This window comes from Sodiomyces alkalinus, assembly GCF_003711515.1.
Source record: "Sodiomyces alkalinus F11 unplaced genomic scaffold SODALscaffold_3, whole genome shotgun sequence".
Lineage (NCBI taxonomy): Eukaryota > Fungi > Ascomycota > Sordariomycetes > Glomerellales > Plectosphaerellaceae > Sodiomyces > Sodiomyces alkalinus.
The window spans coordinates 203,406-224,414 of record NW_021167081.1 but is presented as its reverse complement, the minus strand read 5'-3'; the positions used below and the strand labels follow the sequence as shown (position 1 = coordinate 224,414).

General features: G+C 51.0%; 7 protein-coding genes across 7 annotated transcripts in view; 4 read left to right on the top strand and 3 right to left on the bottom strand.

The window, feature by feature from the left end:
- Window positions 1-9,373: 9,373 nt before the first annotated feature.
- SODALDRAFT_331662 (enoyl-CoA hydratase) lies at window positions 9,374-10,471 on the bottom strand. Its single transcript, XM_028611506.1, has one exon. The coding sequence runs from the start codon at window positions 10,323-10,325 to the stop codon at window positions 9,393-9,395; it is 933 nt and encodes a 310-aa protein (XP_028467353.1). The 5' UTR covers window positions 10,326-10,471; the 3' UTR covers window positions 9,374-9,392.
- Window positions 10,472-10,761: 290 nt separating this feature from the next.
- Window positions 10,762-13,299, top strand: SODALDRAFT_331661 (hypothetical protein). The gene is made up of 2 exons (XM_028611505.1): window positions 10,762-10,964; window positions 11,131-13,299. The coding sequence occupies exons 1-2, from the start codon at window positions 10,930-10,932 to the stop codon at window positions 13,058-13,060; spliced, it is 1,965 nt and encodes a 654-aa protein (XP_028467352.1). The 5' UTR covers window positions 10,762-10,929; the 3' UTR covers window positions 13,061-13,299.
- Window positions 13,300-13,382: 83 nt separating this feature from the next.
- Window positions 13,383-16,234, top strand: SODALDRAFT_331660 (glycolate oxidase). Its single transcript, XM_028611504.1, has 5 exons — window positions 13,383-13,960; window positions 14,065-15,336; window positions 15,428-15,522; window positions 15,619-15,699; window positions 15,795-16,234. The coding sequence occupies exons 1-5, from the start codon at window positions 13,672-13,674 to the stop codon at window positions 15,885-15,887; spliced, it is 1,830 nt and encodes a 609-aa protein (XP_028467350.1). The 5' UTR covers window positions 13,383-13,671; the 3' UTR covers window positions 15,888-16,234.
- On the top strand, window positions 15,822-16,215 carry SODALDRAFT_132247 (hypothetical protein). Its single transcript, XM_028606713.1, has one exon. The coding sequence runs from the start codon at window positions 15,950-15,952 to the stop codon at window positions 16,160-16,162; it is 213 nt and encodes a 70-aa protein (XP_028467351.1). The 5' UTR covers window positions 15,822-15,949; the 3' UTR covers window positions 16,163-16,215.
- Window positions 16,219-16,668, bottom strand: SODALDRAFT_331659 (hypothetical protein). The gene has a single exon (XM_028611503.1). The coding sequence runs from the start codon at window positions 16,658-16,660 to the stop codon at window positions 16,313-16,315; it is 348 nt and encodes a 115-aa protein (XP_028467349.1). The 5' UTR covers window positions 16,661-16,668; the 3' UTR covers window positions 16,219-16,312.
- A 614-nt stretch (window positions 16,669-17,282) lies between these two features.
- On the bottom strand, window positions 17,283-19,800 carry SODALDRAFT_343648 (catalase). The gene is made up of 6 exons (XM_028613132.1): window positions 19,280-19,800; window positions 19,147-19,203; window positions 19,041-19,078; window positions 18,904-18,974; window positions 18,658-18,822; window positions 17,283-18,597 (listed from the first exon to the last, which is right to left on the bottom strand). Exons 1-6 carry the CDS (start codon window positions 19,540-19,542, stop codon window positions 17,395-17,397), a joined length of 1,797 nt encoding a protein of 598 aa, XP_028467348.1. The 5' UTR covers window positions 19,543-19,800; the 3' UTR covers window positions 17,283-17,394.
- A 470-nt stretch (window positions 19,801-20,270) lies between these two features.
- Window positions 20,271-21,009, top strand: part of SODALDRAFT_308943 (hypothetical protein) — a 1,364-nt gene continuing 625 nt past the window's right edge. The window contains exon 1 of the mRNA XM_028609095.1: window positions 20,271-20,949. Within this exon, the coding sequence (XP_028467347.1) occupies window positions 20,605-20,949 (345 nt within the window). The 5' untranslated portion in view covers window positions 20,271-20,604. The remainder of the gene's footprint in view (window positions 20,950-21,009) is intronic.

Sequence of the window (21,009 nt, the reverse complement as noted above, 5' to 3'; positions counted from 1 at the left end):
CCTCTCTATCTTCCCACTTCTAATAAACGTCTTATTACTACTTAGGAGGTACTAGATAATTTTATATCTAAATTTCGGGTAGCCCCCGCCCGAGCACCGGATAACTAATAGCTACCTAATATTCTTAACGATATTCACTAAGCTTAAAAAGAAGATAATTTTCTTACTTCCGGTAGATAGTTAATAGCTAATTAGCGAGAGCCTAATCTATAAACCCGTGGTACCGATAGTCTTATTCGATTCCATAGTAAAGTCTATATTCCTCGATCTTCTAAGCTTTAGTTAATAATCCTTTAATTATACCACGATAATCCGACTATAGGTTACTAGGGAATTATAAAGATATTAAAACGAATCTAATAATCTTTATATTAGCTTAGAATATCGACGGATATTCGCTAGTAGATACCTAATTACCCTCTTTATTAATATACTAAATCTCGCACTTATACTCCTTATAGTAAACTAGCCCCTTTACCTATTCCGACCTAGCTATTTCAGTAAATTTTAATAGATTTTATTACCGGCCTACTACGTATTAAGTAGCCGGGGGGTAAGCAGAAAGATACTATTCTTATAGTTATCTATAGACTAACTAAATATTCCCTTTTTATTCCCACCTCTAGTAGGCTTATAGCTAAGGGGTTAGCGACCACCTTATAGTATTATATTTTTAAGGTGTATAGTCTGCCCGATAGTATTATCTCCGACTATAGAAGTCTTTTTATAAGTGCTTTTTAGCGCACGCTATACGGCTTACTATAAGTTAAACGCCGCTTTTCCACTATATACTACCCGTAAACTAATAGCTAAACCGAACGTATTAACTAATTCTTAAGTATTACCTTCGCTCCTACGCTATATAATAATAAGATAATTAGGTTAATCTTTTAGACCTTACCGAATTTATATATAATATATTATAGTATTCCGCTACTCGTTATTTATCCACTAAGGCCCTAATAGGTTATAACCCGCGCGGCCCTTATACTCCTATACTATAAGTTAAACGGCCCTCTACGTTAGCAGAAAAAAGAGTAAAATAACTATCTCTTGACCACACGTTAATTTATAAGTAACTATTACTTAGTAATCGGGTAATAGCTAACTATTATAACTGTAAACACACACTAAAGGAGTTTTATTTACACGATAAGATTTTAGTATCTACTAAAAACTTAAAAATTACACGCCCGAGTCGAAAATTATTATATCAATATATCAGGCCTTTTAAGATTATTAAGGTGATAGGTGATCACCGGTTAGCTTATAAGGTGGACCTCCCTAAGTATCTTCGGATTTATAACGTTTTCCCTATTAATTTACTCGAGCCTTTTAACTAAGATAGCCGTCGAGTGCTAGCTAAGTAGCTATTAGATATTAAAGGGGAAAAGGAGAATGAGTTTAAGGTTAAAAGGATTTTAGGCACGCGCTAGAACCCTCAGCGCCGCTACCGCGAATTTCTTATTAAGTAGGAAGGTTATCCTGTAGAAGAAAATACTTAGGAACCTAAGTTATATCTCTATAAAGATTTAGTCGCGGAGTACCTCTTTAATTGGGTAACCGCTAATTTCGAGTTATTAGCGGTATAGTAATATTACTATTTTACTAAATTAACTACGTTCCTTTATATTACTATTTTATAGCTAATAATATCTAGCCGCCTATTTACAGTCTTTTTATTATTACTAGCCGCTATTTACGGACTTCATATTAAAGTAAAATATATATAACCGCTAAGTCCTAGTTATTTACCTCTTAGCTAATAATCTAAACCCAAAGGCTATATTTCTTCTAGCCAGTCTCAACCTAGTAACGATCTTTATATTCTAGTCTAAACCTAGACGTTAATCTTCTATTAGGTGATAGATATTCGTACGCTATCTACACTTTTCTTTTTAGTTCCGGTCTAAACCCGGTACTTTTTATTAGTCTAAACCTAATAAACCCGACCCTAACTAACCAAGGGTCACCCCTTAATCCACGATATTATCGAAGTTATAATACCCACTCTTATAATAACTAATTAGTAATAGGTTATAAGTTAGGAATATAAGAGGAATTACCCACCTATTAATCACTAGCGGGGATACCCTTATTATCCTCCTTATCTATAATATCGCTATAGTTATTATTTATCGGAGGAGAGGGAGGTATAGATACTAGAGTAATAACGGTAGTCCTACTATTAGCGACGGCCTAACTACTTAATTCCTTTAGTTAATTCCTAAATTCCTATATATTTATTAGTTCTACTGTTATAAGCTAACCACTAGTTAACCCATAATAATCTTGTTAGTCAGGGATTTTTATCTATCCCGGAGTGCTCTAACAAAAGATACTTAGGCGCTAGTATACTTATTTCGTTTTTCTTATAGCACTAATAATTATCGTAATATATTAGTAACCGCTATACTACTACCACCGTCCTCCTAGCCGTGGAACCCGAGCTTCGACACCGCGATAACCTTCCTAACGATTACTAGTCGACGTAGGCGACTATACTAACCTGCACCGATGCCAACCGTTCTTAACGATCGCTACAGGGCGTAGGATAGCGCCTATACTATCCTGTATACTAGCGTCCTCCGTGAAACCAGAGTCCTGACAGAAACACGAAGTACTAACCTAATGGCCTCCCCTTTAATGGGTCTAGGCGTGGAGTACTAAGGAATCCACGGTCGCCGAATACGCAGGAATAACGACTATACTAACCTACACACCGGCATTCACCGTGGATCGATCCTAAGCTCTAATACACGGTAACCTTCCTAACGATCGCTAGCCAGGCGTAGGAGAGCGATTACACTAATCTACACCGACGCCGAACCTTCTAAACGATCGCTAAAGGGCGTAGGATAGCGACTACTATCCTGTATACTAGCGTCCTCCGTAGAACCCGAGCTCCGGTAAAGAACCACGGGGCGCACTAATCCCCCCCCCCTTTTTTTTCACCGTGGCACTAAGCTACTCGATAACTTCCCCTTTTCCCCCCCCTTTACCGTGGCACCGAGCTACTCGATAATTCCCCCCCCTTTTTTTTCCCCTTTTCCCGCGGAGTAAAAGGGGAGCCGACCTCCCCTTACCGTAATCTTCCCTTTACCCGCGTTTCGCAGAGAACGTTTTCCTACTAGCGGGCTCGCTAACTAAAACGGCTAAACGTGCCGAGAATATCCGAGGCTAGTGGCGTAGTAACCCTAAGAGGAAAAGCGTAGAACCGGTGTCCGTGCGAGAGGCTATATATCCTAAGGCTTAGGGGGTATATCCTAGTCTTTATCGGATTTACCCGAGGCCCCTTAGTTATCCTCCCTATTAGAGGGAGAGCTTCCCCTTATTCTACTAGCCTTTATCGGGTTTGCCCGAGGTTCCCTCGGCTTTCCTCTCCGTTAAAGGGAGGGCCTCCCTATAATAGACTCGCCTTTAACTATGACCGACGCTAAGGCCACCTTCCGTCTACGGGCTATAGCATATATACCGCCGTGCCCGATATTCCCGACCAGGACCCTAAGTATCTCTTGGACTTCCGGACGATACCGCGGAAGGCCGTGGCACTACGCTTAGATTCTCCACGGCGTAACGTCCTCGGACGGCTAGACGGCCTATCGAGCAGAAGAACCGGCGAAGTAATAGAGTATCGTGGTTTACCGTCTCCCCCTAACGTATCTCCGTCGTTTCGTAACGTATACTCCTTTCCTTTCTCTTCTTCCCTTTCCCTTCTTCCCTTTCCCTTTTTCCCTTTCCCTTCTTCCCTTTCCCTTCTTCCCTTTCCCTTCTTCCCTTTCCCTTCTTTCCTATCTATCGTGAATACTATCGCTACTAGAGGATACCCGCGGGACGCAGGGCTTACGTTGCCCGGGGTAGATACTTAGGGACAAAAGCCGTTATATAACTAAAGTTCGGTTACCGCCGGCGAATAATATTATGGACGAAAGCCGTTATATAAAGCCGTTATACGGCTAAAGTTCGATTACCGCCGGCGAATAGCGAGACCTATACGAGCACCGTGAGAATAAGGTAACCCTACTAGCGAGGGACGAAGTCAGCCAGCTTACCGGAATAGTTAGATGCCGGAAAAAGCTATAGAGGCGTAAGAAGATAAAGACCTTAATCTAAGGATAGCCTTAAAGAAGACGGAGGTTCTAAGGGTGCTATAGCCGGGTAATATTAATGAACCACGAGTGATAAAGAACCGTGAGACGTTAAAGAGCTATAAGGCACACGGCGGAACTAGAAGACTAAAGTGTTACGAGGCACGCCGGCGACACGATATAAGATAAACGTTACCGCCGCCCTAGGTAACGACCGTGAACGCTAGGGAACGCCAGGGAACGGTAAGAATAAAGGGACTATAGCCTATACGTGCCTTCTATTAGCCGCCGTAACGACCACGGTTACCACGGCGCTCCATGAGGCGTTAGAAAAATTAATATCGCTCCTATAGCATTCTGCTTTTATTCCCCTTCCTTTTCTATTCACTACTACCGCGATTAATTTATATCGCTAACGTGGTTTACTATTAGCTCCTAAATCGTTTATAATCGTCCTACTATTTCCTCATATATAATCGTCGTTTATAACGTATACACTTCTTCTACTCCCTTTTTCTTTTCTCCGGAGCCGCGGGACCGTACGGCGGGCACCGCACTTCCCTATACCGCCGTAACTATCTTTAAGCGCGGCCGATATATCCTATTTCGCAGTTAAGTTCCCTAGCCATTAGTAGCCGTCTAAGGACGACGACTATAAAAAGCTATTCGAGAAGTTCTTTAAGAGTAGTAAGAAGATCGGTCTAGGTTTTTAGAAGGAAGGCTACTTTCGTGCTATTACGTTATACGGAGGTAAAGAACGCCTAGAAACCAAACTATCTACCCTCGGTATCCGTTTTAAGCTATGGAAGTAGGGTTATTAAGCGAAGATCGAGGCGTTCCGCTAGTATACCGAGGAACGCGGCTATACTAACCTAAAGACACGGGATCTCGACTACACGGTCTTCGTCCCCCCCGAGTATCCTAAGGTTTACTAAGTCGTCTCCCTCTCCGAGGCACGCGCTATCGTCCGCCGATTCCCCTAGCCGGACTACCTGGTAGAAGCTAATAAAGACCTTATAGGCTAGGAATAGCCGGAAGAGCCGTTTAAGACGTTTATTATAACCCGCGAGCGTAATTACGCCGGAAGGTTTACTAAGACGCCGTAGAGGCCCTAGACGTTAAGCGCGGACTCCTTAGATATTACCTCGGGACCTTGGTCGACGGTATATATTAACGTAGTAATAGACGCTAAGGATAGTCTCTCCTAGAGAACTACCGTGGCCCTAACTAGTAGTAGCGCCTATAGAATAGTGACTATTCCCCGATATATAGTGAATTACTGGCTCGAGTAGATGTTTCTCTCCTAGGCTATATATAACCTCGTTACTATTCGAGGTAAGACTATCTCCGAAGACGAGTTTAAACGTAAGTCTAAGGAATACGCTAAGGAAGCCGCGAGGCGTAACGAGCTAGCCCGCGACTTTCTCGAAGGTATAACCTCGAGCATCTACTAAGTAGAAGGGTAAGCGGTTAATATCCTATCGGTTACCAAGTTCCTAGGCTAGGTTCGCTTAGGCGAAGCGCCGAGCCTTACTACTCCGGCTAAGATAACTAAGAGACCCGTTACCGAGCTTACCGGCATTAACCCTATACCCGCGAAGCGTATAGTAGTCGAGAGCTCGCGGGAGAAGATGCTTATAGACGTGGTTAAGATATACGGCGCTAAGCTTCGTAACGAGAAGGAGAAAGCTATATACTACTCGACGAGTATAAGCAAATAGACCCTAACTATTATATAGTGGCGTAACCACGGCACCGTGCTCCCCGTTCCGGTAGCTAGATAGCTATACGGTTTTATTAACGATATTATCGCCTCAAACGCTACGTGGAATGCTATAGAATTTACCTAGGTTATCCGGTACCTACGTCTAGGTAAGATAGTATACCTGGCTCCCCTAGGAGTTAACTTAGAGCTATTGTCTGTATATAGGGATTAGCTTATCTAACGCGTTATTGCTAACTAAGCACTCTCTATCCATATAGTTCTTACGTGCGCCGCTATCTAACGTTAGTACGACGACCGTAGTATAAAGAGACCGCTAGTATTCGCCGAGCTCAACGCTGGCTATATCGAGGAATTAACGAACGACGTAACTATAGAGGACGCGGCTACTATCTTTAAGGCCGACCTTAACCACTAGGGCTTCCCGGACTAAGTTACGCCCGCTATCGAGGATGACGACGACTACGAGGTTACCGTCCTAGAGTGATTATATACATGGGTAATATAGGTATAGGCGAAATATAGGTTTTACCGTAGTACGCGGTGAATCCAGGGGGAAGGTTTCGTATATTTATTTCTTTGGTTTTTTAATTCCTAGCCGGGATATTCCCGGCGTATCCTATTCCTTTCCCGTAGCGTCCGCCTATTATAACTAGGGCCCTACGGTGTTTTATACGGTAGTAATACCGGCGGCCGCTATTAGGGCGCTACCGGTAACCACTTTTCACTTTCCTTTCTGTTATCTCCTAACTACACCACGGTTTACTAGTATAACCGCCACGCGCCTTAAGTAAGGCTATCGTAGTTGCCGGGGAAAGCCCGCGGGACGTAGGGCTTTATCGCCCGGGGCATTTAATACGCCCTAGATTCTACCGGGAACGCCAGGGCGTACCATAGGCGTACCACGGGCGTACTATAGTATAAGCCATAGTATACACGGGGTACACCATAAGTACCTTTAGTGTATACTATAGCTTCCCTGGGTTATACCCGGGTTCCTATATATAGAATCCGAGGATTCTACGGGGTTTACCCGTGGAATACTTAAGTCCTAGGGGCGCGCCCCCTTAGTTTAGAGAAGATATCTTTATTACACCGTATTTTCTGTACCTAAAGGTCACCCCTCGAGAAAAGCCTGGCTTATAGGTCCTATAGTACTGGCTGGCCAGGGATTTGCCGGTCAGGCATATTAAGCGCTAAGAGTAAGTTTAGCGCTAGTTAATTAGCTATAGACTAGCTGATATACTTTCACATAGGGCTTTAATCCCTATCCTATATAATATATATATTTAAGCGAGGCCGCTATTATACTAAGTTAGCAGCTAATCACTTATTACCCCCTATCCGACCACTTTACTTATAATCTCTATAACTGCACAAAGGAATCTAACCACTACTAGGGTGCCACTTTATTATCCAACCAATACACCGCACGCACGGAACTAGAAACGGATTATATCCCTATTCTACGGGCGGATATAAAGTGTACGCCCGGGATATACTAGCTAGTCCACTATTACCTAACTCGACCATCCTATTATTTCTAGCTATAGAACTATTATTCGAATTACCGGCACTATTCTTATTTCTATTACTAACTTTATTACTAGTCTGCTACTAATTACCGGCTATCTCTCCACTAATTAGACTTAGGGGCGCCGACGTATTATTATTCTCTATATCTATACCCTAGGTACTAGATACCTCCCCTCTAGTCTTTAGCTGAATACCTACGGTTCTATTTTTCTTTAGACGAGGCTTTTTAGGAGTTTTTACCACACCACCACTATAACTTCCCTTAGGAGGTATAGTTATCCTATAGCTAATTAGCTATTACCTATATTCCTACTATAAATCTAGACCACTATAAATCTAGAGGCACTTATAGAGCTCGGCAAATATTTACCTAACTGCAACCTTTCTCTATTAATCTATTTTATATTAATTCTATCCAACCGCTATCTAGCTATTACTCTCCTTCGAAGTTAGATTCTAAATTATATATACCGATAGGAAACTCGTAACGAAAAATAGACTTATATATACTAAAAGAAAAACTATATACACGTCAGCTACTAGTTAGCCCTCTACTAACCCGCTACATCTTCTGCCCTAGCCCCGGCTATATAACGCTGCCTATAGACTCTTATAAATAGGGGGGGGGGATACTTATAACCTCTTTAAGGAGCCTAAAGAGGGGAAAAAGAAGAAGGAAAGGAAAAGAAGCCTATAGCCGAAAAGATCCTCTATATAATAGTGAGGCCCCACTTATCGTGCCTGCTATTTTACTATTCACGTATAAAGGGGCAGACACGCCTTTATTACCGGTAACGCACTTTCCTATTTACGGAATAAATAATACGAACGCGTTTAATAAACGGGGAGATATTGGGTGTTTAATAACACTGCTGCTATCTAATAGTGGATAAACAGCTGCTTTAAACTTTTATTTTATACCTATTATTATATAAGGATATATCTCTTACAGACTTATTCTTTATAATAAACCTCTGTGAACCACCGTCTAATCAACGGTTGGCTACCTATAGTAGTTCTTTCTATACCCTTATATATACCTAAAATAGTATACTTCATAAGGAATTTTCTCTTTATCCTCTTCCCCTAAAAATATCCTCTCATGCCACTATTTAAGGTTAGGATATATTTTAAGCCTTTAGCTCCACCGTCACTTAACGGTGGATTACCTACGGCTTTATTTTCTTTAAGCTCCGACCTATATATCACCGATAGTACTATTAACCTACTCGCCTTACCCGATAATCACTACTCACCCTACAGATACTCCGTAACTAGCTATAGCCTAAGGATAGGCCTTATTCTAGGAAGGGGTAGCCTATTAGGTGTAGGATATAAAGAAGACTTAGGAGGTACTAGGATATAGTAGTGGACTACGTAGTGGACTACCGGCTAACTAATAAGTGGATATTCATTATATAAGACGGGGAGCTGGACTATTCTAGAAGGAAGGGGTTAGCGATTATCTCTCCTCTATACTACCACCTACCTTTAAGATACTCTTCCTATTAACTACCAGTTAACCTATAATTGGCCTCCCCTTATATAAGACTACGATCCTTATCTGTCACTCCCTATCACCCTCTAGTCCTTATCTCTTCGGGGTAGACCTATATCTCCTTCTTAACAGATACTCTTTATAGCTAAGGAATAGAGTAAGGGAAATAGAGTAATAAAAAAACTACTACTAGCGGCCGTAAGGAGAAAATAAGGGTTACTTAATAGTAATCTTTACTATCTATAAGGGATAAAGCTTAATTATTAGAAAATAAAAATAAAAACGGCTTTATCGAAATACCGAAAATCAATATAAAAACGTCGTTATAGCTTCGAAGGAACAAATAAACAGCTATGGAAAACAAAAAAGCAGGCGTTTTACGGCTATTTTCGGATATCTACGGTTATTTAGTTATATAGAGTAGGTTATATAACTAGCCCTCCCCCCCCCCCCCCCCCCCCCCCCCCCCCCCTTGGGGGGGGGGGGGGGGCGAGCTTAGCGGCGTTGCCCGTAGGGCAACCTGCTAAGCTCGTAATTCATCACCCACTCACATCTTCGCCTCGGCGTCCTTCTCCTCCCACCAAGGGTATGCTGCCGGAGGGTCCTTCTCAAGGCTCGCCCGAAAGTCAGGCGCCCTCTTCTCCCTAAAGCTCCGAATGCCCTCCTTGCTATCGGCCCCCCTGATCATGTCGAAGAAGACGGCGCTCTCGAGCAAGTGCGCCTCCTCAGGCGACCCGGGCCCGCGGTACATGAGCTCCTTGCTGAGCTGAAAGGCCACGCCGCTGACATTCGCCGCCACGTCCTCGGCGATGGCCAGCGCCCGCGGCACGACCTGGTCCGGGTCGACCACCTCGGCGAACAAGCCACCGAACACGTCTTCCCTCGTGGCGGGGAACACTTCCCCCGTGGCGACGAGCCGCATGGCGCGGCTGGTGCCGATGAGCCGCGGCAGGAAGAAGCTGCTGCAGGCCTCCATGTTGAGCCCGCGCCGGCCAAACACAAAGCCGATCTTGGCGCGGTTTGACGCCACGCGGATCGTCGCCGGCAGGGTCATCGTGATGCCCACCCCGACGGCGCTGCCGTTGATGGCCGCCACCACGGGCTTCGGGCACCGGTGGATCGCCAGCGACACGCGCCCGCCGCCGTCGCGGTAGGCCTCGCGCCGCAAGGGCTTGTCGAAGTGGTAGCTGCGCCCCGTCGACGCTAGGGCCAGGTCCATGCCGACGCAGAAGGTGCGGTTGGTCGGGTCGCAGCCCGTGAGCACGATGGCCTTGACGCGCGGGTCGGCGCCCAGCACGGTGAAGGCCGTCTCGAGGGAGTCGGTCATGGGTTCGGTGAAGGCGTTGCGGGCTTCGGGCCGGTTGAGGATGACCAGGATGACGGGCGTTACGTGGGGTGATGAGGCCGGGTGGTGCGAGAGCTTGATCTCGGGGAGTTGGTACGTGTTGTAGCTCTCGGGGAGGGGCGTGGTCGACGCCATGGTGGGAGGGTCTAAATAGGATTGCGCAGGAATACGGTCCGGTTGAGATGGCACTTTAGTTTCTTTCAACTAAATTTCTAGACAATGCAAACACGTACAGTTGGGATACTGATGGATATTGGTGAGACGCGATCATTCATGTCAAGTATCGGTGTACGTACGGAGTAGGACGCCTTGATGTACTCCGTACCCCGGTGTCCCCAAATCCCGTGTTGAACCGATGCCGAGGCATGTGGGGGGTTCAAGACCGAAGTCATCTGGTCAATGCGTGTGAAGTACCTAGGTACCTTGTACATGCCTCCTGATATCACGGAGTGTATGACCAGTGTTATTACTGTGTTACTACCGTACGGTTGCGTACGTAAGCGGTATGGCTCCCATACTCCCACTCCTCCGGTAGTCAACAACTTCCACCGCGCAAAATCCATCTCCACGACCCAACTCACACCTCCCAATCATCCCTAATATCAATCAAATCGGCTGAATCACCATGCCGAGGACGGGAGGTAGACCCTCAACGGTCAAAGAATGGATGGAGCACAAGGAGACCTTGCGTCGACTCTATGTCGATGAAAGGAAGCGAATGAGCCAAGTCATCGCCGCCATGCAAGCCGAGCATGGCCTGACGGCACCACCACAGTACGTATTTATTTTCGACGGTCTGGGGTCTTCGGACAGCCGTATTCCTTGCAGCTACCTTATTGTCGTTGCTATATGCCTTAATCACGTCTCCTCTCTTGTCTTGGGGGCTCTTTTGCCACACACTCTAAGCTCTTCAACTAAATGAACCATCCGTCCCCGGCAGAAAACGAGCCTTGTGGATTCTGTTCCGCAAATGGGGATTCCCGACAAGAAAGGAATCGGCCACCCCCATCGATGATGTCGTCCTTGCCAGGATCAGAGAGCTATGGATGCGGAATGTCGGCCAAGCGGAGCTCCATCGCATCCTCAACGAAGAGGATGGCTACAACATCACCAAGAGGGCTTTGGTCCAAGCCCGAAAGAAGCACAAAATGCTCTTTCGCTCTCCGGAAGGGGACCGGGCCGCCGAAGACGAGGTCATTGAAATCTCATCCGGGGAGGACGAGGACGAGGACGAGGCTTCTGGATCAGATTCAGAGGCGAGCGATGTGCATACTTCGAATCACCACCAACCGCCCACAGCCCAAAACCAACACCAACACCAACAACACCAACACGCACACGCATCGGCACCCGCACCAGCTCCGTTGCTACCTCCGCTGATACCCTTGTCACTCATAGGAGCCCCTCCCCCCGAAGTCTTTCCGACAGACCAGGTCGACTCCCCTCCCCCCGTCGGTAAAGGCCACAACAAACCCCGCCGGCTGACGAGGAAGCACGGCGTGAGGCCTCGCGACGTCGCCGCCCCTCCCCGGTTCCCGTCCGAGCTGACCCTGGACGAAGCCAAAGCGATCCTCGGCCTGGACAACCAAGCCTACAAGGCCATGCGGGTCATCTTCACCCAGCTCTGCGAAGAGGCCCATGTGATCAAGAAAACGCTCGCGGGCCCGGAGCGGTGGGAAGCCCTCAAAGACGACCTGATCCGGCGCTTCCCGCCGCTCGAGGCCGAGCTGTGGCAGAGCCGGGACAACCTAGACCGGAAGAAACTGGCCCTCGACGTCATCTGCTGCGACTGCACCAAGCGCATGCGCGACAAGGGGAACCAATTCGACCTCGGCAGGGCGAAAGCCGTGCTGGGCCTCGACCCGTACGAGACGAGGCAGGCGCGCGTCGTCTTTTACGTCCTCACCGAGCGGCACCAGATCCGCAGCAAGACCGACGCCGGCATCAAGAAGTGGAACGAGGTCAAGAACGAGTGGGTCGCCGTCAGCCCTTACCTCCAGCGCGCCCTGGCGGGGGGGCCTTCGGATCCGGCGCACGAGGACAAGCTGAAGGCGCTGGAGCGGCTTGCGCAGGACGTCATGCGGAGGCGGTGGCATGACGAGAGCCGGGCGAGGAAGAAGGCCGCCGCTCGGAGTAGCGCCTCGGCTGGTGCTGCGCAGTCGCCGGATGAGTCTGTGGCTGCGGCGGCGGCGGCGGTGGCCCAGGGTCCTGGGGCGGTTGTTGCGCATGCCCAAGCGGGCTTTGAGGTCATCCCCAGCCCCGGCGAGGTTGCCAGTCAGGACCTGGGTGGTGGCAGCAGCAGCAGCAGCAGTAGCAGCACGGGTGGTTTCGGTGGTGGTATCGGCCGAGTGGCTTCGACTTTGACTTCTTTTGGCAGCACGCTGCCGACCCAAACAACGGCCACGCCTACCGCCTCGCGAGTGGGTGCGACCACGTCGTCCTTACGGAGCGGGGAGGAAACGGTGCTGGATCCTCGTCTACGGTTCGCCCCGGCCGCGCAGCAGCCACAAGTGCAACGAGCAACAGCAACAGCACCAGCACCAGTACCAGCACCAGCACCGGGACCCCCTTCGAGCAGCATGGCCATCTTCCTGCGACTGCACGAGTCTTCCACTTTTTCTACCGACGCCCGCGTCTGGATAGGGACCATGGAGACGCGCTCCGTACGAGAGGTGCGGCGCGCCGCCGTGGAGAGGTACCCTGGCGCCGCATGCCTGCGGGTCGAGGGCATATTGAAGGATGGCAGAGGGGGCGAGATGCCGTTGTTGATTGAGGGCGATATGGAGCTCGAGGCGTACCTTGCGCACCTCAACGGGGCGACGCCTACTCTCTCCGTGCAGCTTGTTCAGGGGTGGGAGCCGGCGAAGTGACCGAGATGGAGATTGAGGCGTTGGACAGGCCGGGCCAATGTATTTTCAAGAGTCGTAATGAATTAGTTCATTGTGATGTTCGAGAGAGGAATTGATGCCCTGCCTCTGACTGAATGAACGTCTGCACTCACTCTGTCGTTGAGATGGGGACGACATAAAAGGGGGTTCTCGACCTGGAAGAGACTTGACAACTCAGCCACAGTTCTTGATTCCCCAGCCACAGATCTGCTGACCAAGCCACTGTTGGGGTACGGGAATCGGTACGTACAACGTACCTGATGTGCCTTACGTAAGTGCATTCAATGTTCTCCTCCCGGCGCACTTCTTATCTACGAATATACTGTAGATGCTGATCCCTCGTACGACGGGAACCCCTCGGACAGCCGTCATAAAGCGAACCATTGTCTCTGCCCCGTCCAGTCTCTCTGCTACAGACCCAGGCTTCATCCCCAATGGCATGATCAACCTCGCGGCACTTGACAGAATCATCCCTCTTTCCTCCGCTCATAGAAACCCGCTAGACCTCCCAACTCTGCCATCGAGAAACGTCCTTTCGTCCTCTAGTCTCCTCGACCTTTTGTTTTTCTGTTTTCCTTGCTCGTTCACCCATCATGGCACGGTTCCCGGCGGGAGCACCACGGACAGCACTAACCGGCTTCCGCGCTGCTCCGTCCCTCGCCGTTCCTCGCTCGCCATGCGCCGCCACGACTCTTCGATGCATGTCTTCCGAGAAGAACCCGGAACCGCGGTCCTCCAAGGACAACAAATCGGGCCGAACCTTCCAGAGTCAGGTATACGGCAGTATCACTCAGCGTTTGGCCCGCGAGAATGCTGAGCGGGAGAGGTTCGCTCGGGAACGTGAGAAGACGGCGACGGGTCGCAGCTATGCCATGACATTTGGTAAGTGCCTGTGCCTCTCTTTTTGCTCGCCTATCCATTTGATTTCACTCTCCCGGGTCTCTCCCCTTTTCCCCTCCTATTAACGCTCCTTTGCCGCCGTTTAGCCCTCCTATTCACCATGGGCGTGTCTTACTACCTTGGCACACTGTACCCCCCGAAACCGAACCAAGATTCGACGCTCCCCTTGTCCAAGACCATCGCACCCGAACACAAGACCAACCTGGAGAACATGCAGGCCGCCTGGGCCGACCTTGTCCACATCCTCGGCAAGGAACACGTGAGCACGGCGCCCACGGACCTCGACCACCACGCCACCTCGGACTGGTCCTCCCACCAGGCCCAACCGTCGGAACGCCCCTTCTGCGTCCTCTTCCCCAGCACGACCGAGGAGGTGTCCGAGATCATGAAGGTCTGCCACCAGCGCCGGATCCCCGTGGTCGGCTTCAGCGGCGGCACCAGCCTGGAGGGCCACTTCACCCCGACGCGGGGCGGCGTCTGCATCGACTTTGGCCGGATGAACAAGGTCCTGGCCCTGCACAAGGACGACCTCGACGTGGTGGTCCAGCCGGCGGTGGGGTGGGAGTCGCTGAACGACCAGCTCGCGGGCTCGAACCTCTTCTTCCCGCCCGACCCGGGCCCCGGCGCCATGATCGGCGGCATGGTGGGCACGGGGTGCAGCGGCACCAACGCCTACCGCTACGGCACCATGCGCGAGTGGGTGCTCTCGCTGACCGTGGTGCTCGCCGACGGCACCGTGCTCAGGACGCGGCAGCGCCCCCGCAAGAGCTCGGCCGGGTACGACCTCACGCGGCTCTTCATCGGGTCGGAGGGCACGCTGGGCCTCGTCACGGAGGCGACGCTCAAGGTGGCGGTCCGGCCGGCGTCGACGTCGGTGGCGGTGGCGGCGTTCCCGTCGATCCGGCACGCGGCCAGCTGCGTGGCGCGCGTGGTCGGGGCGGGGATCCCCGTGGCGGCGGTGGAGATCCTGGACGACGCGCAGATGCGGTGCATCAACGAGGCGGGCCAGACGTCGCGGGAGTGGAGGGAGGCGCCGACGCTGTTCTTCAAGTTCGCCGGCACCGAGCGCGGCGTCAAGGAGCAGGTGCAGATGGTCAAGGACCTGGCCGCCAAGGCGGGGGGCGAGTCGTTCGAGTTTGCGCGCAGTGAGGACGAGCAGCACGAGCTGTGGAGCGCGCGCAAGGAGGCGCTGTGGAGCACCATGGCTGTGGGCCGGCCGGGCGACCATGTGTGGACGGGCGATGTCGCCGTGCCCATGAGCCGGTTGCCGGATATTGTGGAGGAGACGAAGCAGGCCATGAGCAGGAGCGGTCTCTTCGGGACCATTGTGGGACATGTTGGTGACGGAAACTTTCACCGTACGTTTGGTTGCTCCCCTGCCCCTTTTTTTTTTTCTTTTTTTTGGCCAGTAGGCTTTGACGGGATGGAATTCTGACAAGAAAAATGCAGTTATTCTCCTGTACAACGACCAGGAGCGGAAACGGGCGGAGAAATTGGTGCATGATATGGTCAAGCGCGCGGTGGAGCTGGAGGGCACTGTCACGGTATGTCTATGGCCTCCTTCCCCCCCCCCGGCCCTTCTTTCTCTTTCACATATCGCTGCCATTATCTCTGTATGTGCACACTAACATGGGAAGCAGGGTGAACATGGCGTTGGGCTGGTCAAGCGCGACTACCTCCCGCATGAACTTGGAGAGACTACGGTCGATGCCATGAGACAGGTAAAGCAGTCCCTCTTCTATCCTCCGGCCGGGCTTCTGGATAAACCATCGAAGCTATTATGACATGAAGAGACGCAAACTGACAAATACTACAGATTAAGAAGGCGTTCGATCCGCTCTGTCTCCTAAACTGTGACAAGGTGGTGCGGATGCAGCAACCCAAGTCTGGCGAGGTGAGCGAGTGGTAATATTATACGCTTAGTGCATGATCAAGACATCAAGCTACCGGGAGGTAGCGTAGACTGGAGGAATGTTTGTAAAATCAAAGACAAGAAATCAAAAAGAGGTTGAGATGGAGCGACAATGTACGCCATGTTCAACTCGATGGGACCGGTCCCAGCACCTAGTTGAGGCGACTTCTGTCGTGAGGCACTTGGTATACATCAAAAAGGAAGACACCGTAGCAGACATCCTAATACAACATCCTAGCAGTTTCATTGCCAGTCTATGTTCAAATAGGTAAATCGACCAGTCGTCTGTCTCTTGGTTTGTCTGCTGCTAATGAATCACCGGACCCATCTGTCCACGAAATATCCCGTTGTGACGGCAAACACGGTCTTGTGGAGAATGTCAATGGTTTGTTCTCCGACCGGCCAGGTCCTGCAAGGAAACGTCAGCAAAGAGACGAAGGGAGGCCCGGGGGACAACCGAGGACGAGGACGAGGACAACCGACCAAGGCAATGCACCGACGCCCGTCCCATTCTCCAACGTCTGGTCGATCAAGAGACGAACGCCGATGAAGATGAAGTCGGCAAAGGGACCGCGGATGCCGTTCCAGCTCATGACGGCCCTGATCCCGCCGGCCGCGGCTCCCTGGCCGTAGTGCATAGCCATGTTGAGCAGGAACAGCTGGGTCGACGTCCCGGCCTGGACGGCTAGCAGGCGCTCGAGGGTGCGGCCGGGCACGAGGGAGTTGGGGCGTCCTGTGATGAGCTGCTCTGCTTTCTCGGCTAGTGTCATCCTGGCCAGATGTGAGAAGGCGGAGAAGGAAGAAATACAAAAAGAAGAAAAAAAGGGAAAAAAAGGAAAAGAAAAAGAAAAGAAAAAAGCAAGGGGGTGATGAGGTTCCATGCATACATTGTCACTCCCACCAGGCCGGATCCGCATCCGATGAAGAGGACGGAGCTCAGGGGGAGCCGGGACGGAGGCCCCCCTGGAACGGCTCTTCGGGTTGCCATTGTTCCTTCTCTTTGTTCCACTCGGGTGGCGTAAGGCTGATTGTCAGCTAGTCGCACGCTTTGATGTGAAACGAACCGGTTTCTCTCCAGTAGAGAAGTCTTCCGGCTCTCCGGGATGCAAGAGCAAGAGAGGAAACACGGAGGAAACGGACGGAGAAGAACGCGGGATAACAGGTGCCAGGGAAGAAGAGGGTGCTACGGTATTCGATGCAGTCTGCACTTCTGTACCGAGTAGCAAGATGAGGTTGCATAGATGATGGTCGAGAGAGTCAGAGTACGACATTATGACAGAAAAGGAAAAGAGTCCGAGTGCATGACGGAGAAACGGTTGCCATCATTGGCCGACGACGCATCATAGACGCAGCATCGTGTCCTTTGCTGTTACACCAAGGTTAGGGTAGGCTACGCTTTTCTTGCGCTTACATCCAATGACGTCTAGCGCGTTGGAACTTCGTTGAATTCATTTTCCGGTTCTCCTTATCCCGTACACGATCCCATAGACATTACACGAATTCGTCAGTTATACACGGAAAGCGACGGAACCTGGCCAACCAGCTTAGCCCCCCCACTAGGCCGGAACTTCTTCTCCTTGTACCAGAGATGCGCCGTCTCGGCCTTCTCCTTGACCTCATCCAGGCCGAACTTGGGCTCCCGAAGGAGCTCGTAGACGCCCTGGGCATACTCGGGCGCAATGTTGTGCAGCTGGGCGAGGTACTTGACCTGAATCTCGGGATAGTGGACGTTTTTCAGCAGCTTGGCGGTGTTGTAGAAGGTGTTCTTCTTCTCCTGCGGCTTCATGACCCGGGTCCACAGCTCCCTGGCCTGGTCGTAGTCGTTCCTCTTGCCCTCGTGCCAGTAGTGGCTCCGGCGGCTGACGATGTTGTCGCCGACGGCGTAGGGCGCCTCGGCGGCGTCCGGGCGGAACTTGTTGGCAAAGCTGTTGGGGGCATACTGCTTGTTGCCGGCGTGGTTGGCGTCGGTGCGCAGGGTCCCGTCGAAGTTGAGCGAGGCGTAGGACTGCGCCATGAAGGGGCAGTTGACCGGCACCTGGTGCAGGTTGACGCCGATGCGGTGGTACTGGGCGTCGCGGTAGAAGAACATGCGGAACTGGAGCAGCGGGTCGGGCGAGTCCTCGATGCCGGGGACCATGCTGCCGGGCGAGAAGGCGGCCTGCTCGACGTCGCGGTGGAAGTCCTCCGGGTTCTTGTTGAGCACGAGACGGCCAAACTCGTGCATGGGGAAGCGGTCGCGCGGCCACACCTTGGTCACGTCGAAGGGGTCGAAACCCAGGACGTCCGGGTCGGCCTCGTTCGGCTGCATGACCTGCACGTAGGTGGTCCACTCCGGCTGTTCCCCGCGCTCGATGGCTTGCCAGAGGTCGCGCTTGGAGTAGTCCGGGTCCTCGCCGCACATCTTTACGGCTTCCGGGTCGGTGAACTGCTTCTGGCCGTGCTTGGCGATGAAGTGGTACTTGATGTAGACGAACTGGCCCTGCTGGTTGACCCACTTGAAGGTATGGCAGCCGTAGCCGTGGTTGAAGCGCCACCCCTGCGGCGTGCCGTGGTCGCTGAAGAACATGAGGCCGGCGTGGTTGGCCTCTGGCGTGTTGGCGAGCAGGTCAAACAGCGCGTCATTGTCGAGGAGGAAGTTGGTAGGGTTGCGGTACTGCGAGCGGATGACGTCCGGGCCCTGGATGGGGTCTCGGCAGAAGAAGACGGGCTTTTTCACTGTCAGTAAGGTAGGGAAAGCGACAAGAGAGAAGTACGGCAGGAGACGTACAAAGTTGAGGCCAACAATGTCGTAGTTACCCTCCATGGTGTACAACTTGATAGCGAAGCCACGGGGATTCCGGGCCTGGTCGGGGAATTCTCGACCGAGCGTCACGGTCGAGAAACGCACAAAGGCAGGTGTCTTCTCACCGACCTTGGACAAAAAGTTGGCTTTCTATTCAAAAGGTGTCAGTTGAAGGATCTCTCTGAAGACGGGTATGGTTTACATGATCTCCCCGTGGGTCTCATCTCATACCGTGAGCTCAGTGACGTTCTTGGTGCATTCGAAGTAGCCAAATGCTCCAGATCCGCAGGGATGGACCATTCCTGGTAGTAAGGTCAGAATTTATTTCCTTCTGAAATCTACGCCGGACCATAAAAGAGCTGACTTGCGCTCAAGAGCCTTGGATCGATTGAAGGTTTGTTGCTTCCTGTTCTCGAGTCAACATCCCGCTTTTGATGAAAAAGATTGTGGTGCACTAATAGGGGTTGTACTCACTGGAAGAGGAATACATCACTCGCGAGCGGAAGACCACCGACGGTCTTGCTGTGAGCTCTATTTCATCGGTTAGCCTTGCTCTGACAAGATATATGAAAAAAAAAAAAAAAAAAAAAAAAGGAACCAAACTCACGGGTCCGGAAAAGGGTGGCCCTCGTTGTTGGTAAAGTAAGGACCATCGTCCGCCCGCTTCCCGCCCGGCACGGCGCCCGAGACCTTGCCGATAATGTCCGCTGGCCCTTCGTTGGCGCTCTGCATGTGGCTTACACGGGGACCCCGACTTTCCCCCTGAAGACCGGCGCCGATGGCCGTGGCGGTGGCCCGGAGCGGGTGCTGCATCGGGTCGACCTGATTCGTGTTTGCGCTCATATTGTCAATCGTCGGGTTCCGAAACATGCCCTAGGTGAAGGCGGTTTTCTGGCAAGTCGCTTCAGCTCGAGTGGAAAGTCTGGAGGGAACACAGTGAGGAACTGGTATTAACGGGGGTTACTGAAGGACTGGACCGGCTACTGCACGGGTTCCAGGCGTATATAGGGAATTAATTCCCAAGGGGATGATCGGACGCCGGAGCAGCTTGAGAGTAGTCATGACGGCAGAGATGCTCATGCCAAGGTCATGTGCTAGTGTACGTGTATGGTAACTTTGGTGTTGCTGAAGGTCTAGAACGTTGCATGGTTGTTATACGGAAAGGTCTCTCCCTCTCTCCCTCTCTCCCTTTCCCCCTTTACTTTCTTCGGTGTATTTGGGTACTAAAGCAGAATGATGACGGATTGATGCCCTCACCGACCCACCCACAATCGGCGCCAATCAGTTTAAGACAAGCGCTATAAACAGTACCTACCTTTTAACTTATATAGGGTTTTATTTTTATAATATTTACTATTTTATTGAATAAAATAGCAGGGGTCTAAAAAGCAGTGTTTTGGTGTAAAGTGGTGTCCGAAATGGGGGGGTGTTCCAGAAGGCGGGGTGGGCACTTACCTACGTTGTACCTTACCTTACAATGCAATGCAGTTGACAGGGGGAGCTTGATGCAAGGATGACTTGAAGAGCAAATCCTCTTGCACCTATTAGCTATCTGCTATCGAACGGAGAGAAAGCTCCTTGGGTGTTTGCTGTTACCCCTTTGCCGTTGCCCGAAACCCGAAACGACGAACGTGAAGTCAACTGGAAGAATATGACGTCGTCCTTCGGGATAATAAACGTCATGAAGGTCATGAAGGTCATGAAGGAGCTCTTTGGATCCTTCCTTCCTCGCAGAGGGTTGTGGAAGCCAGTTAAACCTCTTTCCGGCTCTCCATCTCCCTCTTTCTTTCCGAGACAATCCTGTTGTTTGCACCTATCAACCAACATATTTCATCACCGGCTGAATATCGTGCCTTCCTCAAACGTCCTCTACAAACCACTTATAGTCTCCTCCTAACATTGACAAGCCCACCACCTCCAATCCCATTCCCAATGTTTTCTCTCCGAACCATCGCCATCAGCCAACGCAGGCTAGCCTCCAGACCCCAGAACCTCAACGCACTCCGCTTCGACAAGCGCGCCTTCAGCTCAACCGCCGCCAAGACGACTTCCATCTCAGACGCCATCATCAAGGACCACCGCGAGCTCGAACAATACTACAACGAGGTCATCAACAGCAACAACCATGACCACCAGCAGCGCTTCGGCAACCAGTTCACCTGGGAGCTCGCCCGCCACTCCGTCGGCGAAGAGCTCGTCGTCTACCCTGCCTTTGAGAAGCACATGGGCGCCCAGGGCAAGGAGATGGCCGACCACGACCGCAAGGAGCATCACCGCGTATGTTGTTCCCTCTACTCGCCCAAAACCCCAAAACCCCATCACCCCATCACCCCATCA